Raw genomic sequence first — 8897 nt, 5'->3', positions numbered from 1 at the left:
ACTTAGGTAAACATAGACGTTAAAAATTATTTTAAAAACAAACAAACAAAAACTCTTGCTAGGCCTAAACAATACATTTGTGACCGACCTGGAAAAGTTTAATAAAGTTGCAACTTGCATTAAAACTGGACTACACATTTCATTTGGCAAGGAGAATATTAGCCCAGGCAATTATTATCCAGCCACCACCAAGACAGTGTTCAAACCCCCCGAAAACACTAAAAACTTAAGAACAGAGGCCAAAGAAAGTGGGGCTTTGCTGCAATAATGGCCTACCTCAGTTTGTTTACATGTTTCAACATGTAGCCCTGATGACAAAATATTTCCTTTTTCTGAACTTGTCACATCTCTGCAGCATCCAATGATGTGAACAAGGTGATAGAGATCAACCCGTACCTGCTGGGCACCATGTCAGGCAGCGCTGCAGACTGTCAGTACTGGGAGAGACTACTGGCCAAAGAGTGCAGGTCTGTTCTCTTGTGTTTTATTATTAATTTCACATATTGCTAAAAGAGGCTTTAATGATATAATTTTCTTTCTTTTTCATGGACTCTTAGTACAAAAGGTTTAAGTTCTGCTAAACAATCATGATATGACTAACGCTCACACACCCCATCTCATAGGTGGGGTATAGTGAAACATAATAATTATCCTGCCAGTTTGCAACTTTATTTGGCTCAACTGTTTATTTGACCACTTTAATGCATGATCTTTCTCAGCTTTAATAGTGTATTGTAGCCAGATTGTATGCTAAAGAATTTTATCTGGCTCATATTTTGGAGTTTCATGACTTGAAAAAGGAAAGAAGACACTTGAAATGTTTTAATGCATTCTCAATCATCCAGGTAAGTAAATCCCCAAAAGTTGATTCTGTTCATCTGGACGTAGAGTTTTCAGTGGGAGAAACGTTTTGTCACTCATCCAAGTGACTTCTTCAGTCCCAGCTGACTGCAGGTTTCCCCAATCTTATAAACAGTACATTTGCATAATGACTGAAACCAGCCCACTGACGGTCAGTTCCTTGGTCATTAATATGCAAATTGTCATGACCATTGATCCATGATCAAAGCTCATTGATCAACAACCACTGATCAATGGCCATGAGTACCATTCACAGAGAGTTGGGGAATGGCTGCAATCACAGCATTGTAAGATGGTGACAGATGTACCCTTAGGCCCCCTCCTCGATTCAGAGATGGTCTTTCCCTTTTCACGTAAATGGCCTCCTTGACTCCGCGCTCAAACCAGCGTTCCTCACTGTCCAGGATGTGTACATCCTCATCATTGAAAGAGTGTCCACTGGCCTTTGTATCCCTGCGTTGTATCCCTGTCGCCAGAGGTTGTTTGGTTTCCCCGATGTATAAATCATGGCAATCCTCCTGGCACTTAACAGCGTACACTATGTTTCTCTGTTTGTGCCATCACTTGAGTGACAAAATGTTTCTCCCACTGATAACACTATGTCCAGTTAACAATATAAATCTACAGGCTACACTCTCACACACCAACACAAATCCCTATGCTAAAGAGGACATCCCTAGTAAAATGTAAATAAAAACAAAATCCCATGTTTTTTTTCCACACTATAACACAAAAATATATCAGATGTTTACATTCAGACGTTTTATGAAAAATACTTGCTTATTTTGAATTTGATACCCTTTTTGGTACCAGGATGTCTCATGAAAGTTGGGATAGGGGCAACAAAAGACTAGAAAAGTGTCGCACAAAACAAAATAGCTGGAGGAGCATTTTGCAACTAATTTCTCTCATGGTATGGGGCTTCATTAGGACTTATAGAATTAGCAACTTACACACATCTTGAAAGGTAGCATCAATGCTAAAAGATTTATACAAGTATTAGAGCAACATGTGCTGTTACCCAGGCAAGGATTTCAGGGAACGTCTTCATTTCAACAAGACAATACTAAACTTTATACTACATCTATTAAAACCACATGGCTTCACAGTAGAACTGAAATGGTCTGCATGCAGCCCAGGTGAAAGCACCAGCTGAAAACATTTGGTGCGTCATGAAATGAAAAATACAACAAAGAGGATCCAGGGCTGTTGAGCAGCTAGAGCTTCTATCAGACAAAAATGGGACAAGATTTCCACTCCAAAAAGTCTCCTCAGTTCCCAGACATTTACGGACTGTTGTTAAAAGAAAAGGGGTAATGGTAAATATGCTCTCTCCTAACTTTTTGAGACGTGTTGCTGCCATCAGTTTCAGAATTTTAGAACCTTATATATGTATATATATATATATATATATATGTATGTATATATATATATATATATATGTATATATATATATATATATATATATATATATATATATATATATATATATATATATATATATATATATATATATATATATATATATATATATATATATATATATATATATATATATATATATATATGTATATATATATATATATATATATATATATATATATATATATATATATATATATATATATATATATGTATATGTATATATATATATATATATATATATATATATATGTATGTATGTATATGTATATATATATATATATATATATATATATATATATATATATATATATATGTATATATATATATATATATATATGTATATATGTATATATATATATATATATATATATACATTTGATGTTTTTATGTTCTGTTATCAATAAAATATAGCTGTATGAGATTTGCAAATTGAAGTCTGTTTTTATTTCCCTTTTACACAGCATCCCACCTTTTTTATTTTTTGAATTGGGCATGTGAGAAGACTCTGAGTATTATACTGTATAGCTTTTTGAAACACAATTAATGCCGATTTTTTTAAACTAAAATGATTATCAAGTAAAAAATTTTTTAAAATGTGCAGAAATATTTTTCATTTAATTAGAAGAAGAAAAATACTGTTTTGAGTATTTTCCAGTAGACTACAAATTTAGGCTAATCTTGAGCACCTATTGTATATGGCTGATTATTTTGTCTACTGCTTTGCTCATTAATGGGTATCTTCTTTTATTCTAATTTAATCCAGACTTTACAGGCTGAGGAACAACCACCGGATCTCTGTGGCTGCTGCCTCTAAGCTGTTATCTAACATGATGCTGGGCTACAGAGGAATGGGCCTCTCCATGGGGAGCATGATCTGTGGATGGGACAAAGAGGTGTGTTTTTGGTTCTTTGAGCTTTACATTTCACACTGGAAACATGTTCTCATTTCATGACTTCAAGTAAAACAAAACAAAACAGAGCTTCAAATGTTATACTACTTGGTTGTAAAATATTCTATTTCACGTATCAGTACAGTAAATTGTAGTATTGTGGTTTGGATTAAAAAGAATAGTGTTGAGTCACATATGACAGGGTGGCAAATACATTAGAGGGTTACCTAGGTAACTGAAGACTGGAATGTCTGCTAGCGAAGGACCGTCACGGACAAAGAAATGCATCACTTCCTGTGTGGATGCCCCTTAAGGGTTGGGCAAGACACTTTTTTACATTAGATGTTATTGTCAGTTTAAAATAAGATTGTGATTTCCTTTTTTGTGTTTCTCTTGCTAAATATAAATGTTCATCATTACTGCATTATTAATCAAAAGAAGGATATTTTTCTACACTATAAAAATGTCTGTGCAGTTTACAGTAAAGCAGTGGTTCTCAAACTGTGGTATGCGCACCACTAGTGGTACTTGGGCTCTCTCTGGTGGTATGCAGGAAATCTCCAATTTTTTTTTAAGATTAAATAATATACCATTGTGGAGGTATGCAAAGACGACACGAGAGTTCCCGAGGCTCTTCTGGGAGCCGGAGAAAACGTCTCCCCGAGCGTGAGTCCTCTATGAAGAGCATCCTTTTCTTATCGGCTCTGTAGCGGCCGCGACCACTGGCGGGCTTGTTTCGCTGGGCCTTAAAACTGCAAAGGCGGCAGACAGCGCAGTGCTGCGACGCCAAAACGCTGATGGTAAAAACACAGCCCTTTTCCACGGTGCCGCCATGCCGCGATCCCAGCCACCATCGATGAGTCGGAGGCCCGCGGGAGAATCAGAGGGGTCACGGGAGATGCTGTCAGTAAGTTGGGAACTATCACCTGGATGCCGAAGCTCCTAGTAGCCAGGAGAATGCGATCCACTTCTCCTGCAAGTGAGTGGCAATTCTTTGTGGCCAGCAGCGGGGAGTTGGTGAGGCCAGCTGACGAACATCCACACAGCCTGAGGTTCAGCAGTTTCACACTTTCAAGTACTGATGTTTCACCAATTCATAAACACAATCTGACCAATAGAGGCAAAAGAAAAATACAAGAAAGAAACAAAATTATCCCAGCGCAGGACGAAGAAAACAAACCAACAAGTCTCATTCATTGGACATAAATTACAGTTCATGAAGAGAAAAACAAAAACAACAGAAAGACAGGAGGATTCACACGCCATCAGTGCTCGAATTCAAGGGACGAACAAGTGGTGCAGCATTTTCTTGTCTACTGTCGGAGGAAGACGTGAGTGAAGAGGAATCCGCCGTCATCCGTTCATACCAAGGACAGCATGCTCTCCATGAGCTCTAGAGTGGTACCATCACCCAGGCCCGAGAGAGAGAGGAGTTTCTAGGCCAACTCTGCATCAGAGAGGGAGTAGCGCCACAGCAACAGCGACTTGAGAGTGGTGTATTTCCCTGGGGTAGGGGGATCCAGGAGGAGGGTCATCACACGGCGGGTGGACAGTGGATCCAGCGAGGCCACCACATGATGGTATTTCTTGTTGTCGGCTGAAATGCCATGAAGAGCAAACTGAGCCTCGACGTGCACGAACCACGAAGGAGGGTTGTGAAGCCAGAAATCCGGCAGCTTAACCTCCACAGCAAAAATTAATACGTACAGCTCTGCTATCACTTCCGACATAAATGGAGGCAGAAAACTAAAGAGCAGTGGCGTTTGTAGGGTTACTGAAGTTGGGCTAGCTGGTATATAATGATGTGCTATGTGGCTAGCTACACAGCTATGGTTAGCATAATATAAACACAGTAAAGCTGGAGGATGAACTCTAACTTTTTTCCACTCGATAAAAGTTAACGTGAGGGTTCCCGATGGTTAGGGACAAATGTAATTGCATGGCAGGATGCTGTAAACAGACCAAACTTCAGTCAGGAGAACAACTGCAATATAAGGTTAGTCAATAATATACTGCTGCATGGGCTGGGCTGTAGTTACATCTAAGGTTTTAAAAACTGAGCTTTAAAATGAGAGAGGCCGACAGTGATCACTGACTTTTTTAGGGGCTTGTTCAGATTAAATAGAACAAAATAAAAAGCATTAAAACATGTTAAAAACACAACAGCCTTAAAAAATGCAGAGTGGTTTGGACCCAGAAGCAGGATTCATCAGGTCATCACTTAAAGATTGGATATCCCACCTGTTGTGAATGTTTTAATCCAGTACACTTGTTATTATTATCACTTGTCACATCCTGTTTATGACAGTTAAAATAAATAACATTCATATAAGAAATAAAATTGTCTCGTGTAAACTGTATGTGGTCTTAAATAGGCCTATACTACTGTACTTTAATGTGGGTCATAAGGGTGGTACTTCAAGAGATATATATTTTATGAGGTGGTACTCATTGTGAAAAGTTTGAGAACCACTGCTGTAAAGCACATAACACCTAAACAGATATGACATGCTTAGTCTTCAAAGCGTGCAGTGAACATAGTTCCTTCAAGTCATAAATTGTGAAAACATACATACAAGAAGACATAATAAAATATGTGTATACTGCAGATATCATAGACCATATAATGAAATTTGGAAAAATACATAAAAAAATAATAGCTAATGTTGTTACACTGTGGGCTTGTAAATAATATAAGCAGCTTGTGTTTAGATACTTTAGATAAAGACAGTATGTCCACTACAGCTTGTATAATAACATTCCTACAGATGATATAACAGACTGTGTATGGGCTCAAATTGTGGTCATAAATATTTTGTAACCTTGTAAACCAAAATATCTGAAAATCTTTTGTTTGTGCATCTATAGATGAGAATTTGTATGTGTGTAAAAAAGATTTGTGTTTGTGAAAAATATTTACGCAAGTTACAGATGTTTTTTGTTAAGGTCTGGTTACAAATACAAAGCAAAAAACTATGTGTAAAACTCTGGGCTGAACGTCCCTGGCTGTGTTTGAGTATCAACCTACAAGTACCAATTTTGACCCAGTTCAGCTGATTGGTCAATGTCATGTCAATCACAAATTTAACAATCCAATCAGAGAACAGAAGGGTTTGGGTGTCAGTGGGGTGCTTTACTGAGCTTCAGGTCCTGGAAGAGTAAATGCCCTTTCACGTGCCAGCATTTTCCTTCATTCCTTCCTTCATCCTTCATGAGCCTTATGGGATATTCATATAGAGATCCTCCAGCTTCAAACTGTATTACCCTTCCAGGACCTGAAGCTCAGTAAAGCACCCCTCCAAACCCATCTGTTCTCTGATTGGCCAATCAGCTGAAAGGAAGAAAAATCGGGTCAAAATTCGTACTCGTTAGTCGAGAGTCACAAACAGCCAGGGAACTTGAGCGCAGAGTTTTACACGTAGTTTTTTTCTTTGTGTCTCTAACCAGACCTTAACAAAAAAGAAATGTAACTTACGTAAATATTTTTTACAAACAAATCTTTTTTACACACACACACACACAAATTCTCATCTGTAGATGCACAAACAAAAAACGTTAAGATATTTTGGTTTACACGGTTACAAAACTCAGTTCACAACTACACATTTGATTTGCAAGTACAAAATATTTATGACCACAATTTGAGCCCTTAACTGTGCGCTCTGCAGGGTCCTGGTCTGTACTATGTGGACGATAATGGGACGCGTCTGTCTGGCCGGATGTTTTCTACTGGCTGTGGAAACAGCTACGCCTATGGTGTGGTGGACAGTGGCTACAAGGAAAACATGACAGTGGAGGAGGCGTATGAGCTCGGCCGTAGGGGCATCGCTCACGCTACACACAGAGATGCCTACTCTGGTGGAGTCGTAAACAGTAAGTATGCAAGGAGAACCTTCCTAGACTTTTTTTCTTCAGTATATCTGGTATTTTTATTTAAGGCTATGTTTAAAAAAACTGACAACATAGCCAGATATATGGGCTCAAATTGTGGTCGTAAATATTTTGTATTTGTAAATCAAATGCGTAGTTGACCTCATGATTCTCATTTGCTCTGACATGCATTGTGAGCTGTAAGGGCTTATATAGACAGGTGTGTGGCTTTCCTAATCAAGTCCAATCAGTATAATCAAACACAGCTGGACTCAAATGAAGGTGCAGAACCATCTCAAGGATGATCAGAAGAAATGGACAGCACCTGAGTCAAATATATGAGTGTTACAGCAAAGGGTCTGAATACTTAGGACAATGTGATATTTCAGTTTTTCTTTTTTAATAAATCTGCAAAAATGCCAACAATTCTGTGTTTCTCTGTCAATACGGGGTGCTGTATGTACATTGAGGGGAAAAAAATGAACTTAAATGATTTTAGCACATGGCTACAATATAACAGAGTGAAAAATTTAAGGGGGTCTGAATACTTTCTGTAGCCACTGTATGTGTTCACCTGTATTTTTTTCTGTTTGTCTTTTGTCTAGTGTACCACATGCAGGAGGACGGCTGGATAAAGGTGTGTAAGGAGGACGTGTCTGAGCTGATCCACAAGTACAGGAAGGGCATGTTCTGAATTTTAACCCTAAACCTAGGTTGACAACAGCATTCTGAATGCAGTCCACTGATGTGTGTCCGAAATGATTATTGATCATTGTTCTTTATTAAAGTTGTCTAACATTTTGTACTGTTGGTCTACATCTTTACGTAGTTCAGTGTAATTTTTGTGGTGACTATATAGACTATTAAAGTCACCTTACATAAACAACACCAGCTCCAAATGAATTGTATTCTTCAGCTGACAGCTCTGTCCTGTAATAATAAACCTGGATGAATTTGTTGGTTTATAACATGAAGTGTCAAGTAAAAATGTCACTACAGAAATTAGTATCAGGATCTGAATATGATTTCTTGTTTAAAATAAAGAACCCATGAAAATGTCGAGGTAAGGATGAAGTGCTAAATTGAAGTGCTGTGCAAAGTCTTGAGCTACCTGTTAAGGCTTATTATGAATGGTAAATGGACTGGTTCTTACATAGCCCTTTTCTGCTCTACCTGAGGACTCAAAGCACTTATACAACCGATTAATACAACCACTTTTTCTACACTTAAGATTTTTCTATCTAACTTTCACATAGATTCATACTGCAATGGAAAAATCAGAGATCACTTTGGGGTTAGTATCTTTCCCAAGGATATTCAGCATGCAGACTAGAGAAGCTAGGGATCAAGTCACCAACCTTCCAGTTAGCAGAAGACGAGCTGTACCTCCTGAGCTACAGCCACCCCTTTATTAACATTTATGTTCTGAAGTCGCAACATAAATGTGGAGACTGAGACCAGAGTTTCAAGAAGCATGGGTTTTATTTTAAATTACATAATTTAACTAAAAACAGTTGGTATTCCAAAGAGCACAAGGCAGAAAGTAACATGTCTCCAAAGTAAGCCTAAGGCAGGTATATCAAGCTAATATACTGTATACATAAAAGACCAGCTCACTTTGATCTTAAGTGGCCCAGACAAGTGAAGCTCCACTTTCTGTCAGTGTCAAGACATTTAACTACACATTTAATCCCTGAGATATCTTTAAAAAGTGCAATTTTTCTGTATGACAAACATGTAAAATTAAATAGCTAACTGCCCAGATTGCCCCACGTGTTTAAAAAGTTTTTGTTGATTGATGGAAATTTTCTTTTTTTAAAACTGAAATTTCCATAGTAGACAGTGGGAAAA

General features: G+C 37.7%; 1 protein-coding gene across 1 annotated transcript; it reads left to right on the top strand.

Moving 5' to 3' along the window:
- The first annotated feature begins 329 nt into the window (after positions 1-329).
- On the top strand, positions 330-8113 carry LOC116324042 (proteasome subunit beta type-8-like). Its single transcript, XM_039607623.1, has 4 exons — positions 330-467; positions 3050-3179; positions 6845-7049; positions 7652-8113. Exons 1-4 carry the CDS (start codon positions 409-411, stop codon positions 7738-7740), a joined length of 483 nt encoding a protein of 160 aa, XP_039463557.1. The 5' UTR covers positions 330-408; the 3' UTR covers positions 7741-8113.
- Positions 8114-8897: the final 784 nt, after the last annotated feature.

This window comes from Oreochromis aureus, unplaced genomic scaffold (genome assembly GCF_013358895.1).
Source record: "Oreochromis aureus strain Israel breed Guangdong unplaced genomic scaffold, ZZ_aureus HiC_scaffold_110, whole genome shotgun sequence".
NCBI classification, from domain to species: Eukaryota; Metazoa; Chordata; class Actinopteri; order Cichliformes; family Cichlidae; genus Oreochromis; species Oreochromis aureus.
Note: the sequence above shows the minus strand (reverse complement) of the source record. Positions and strands in the feature narration are given on the sequence as shown.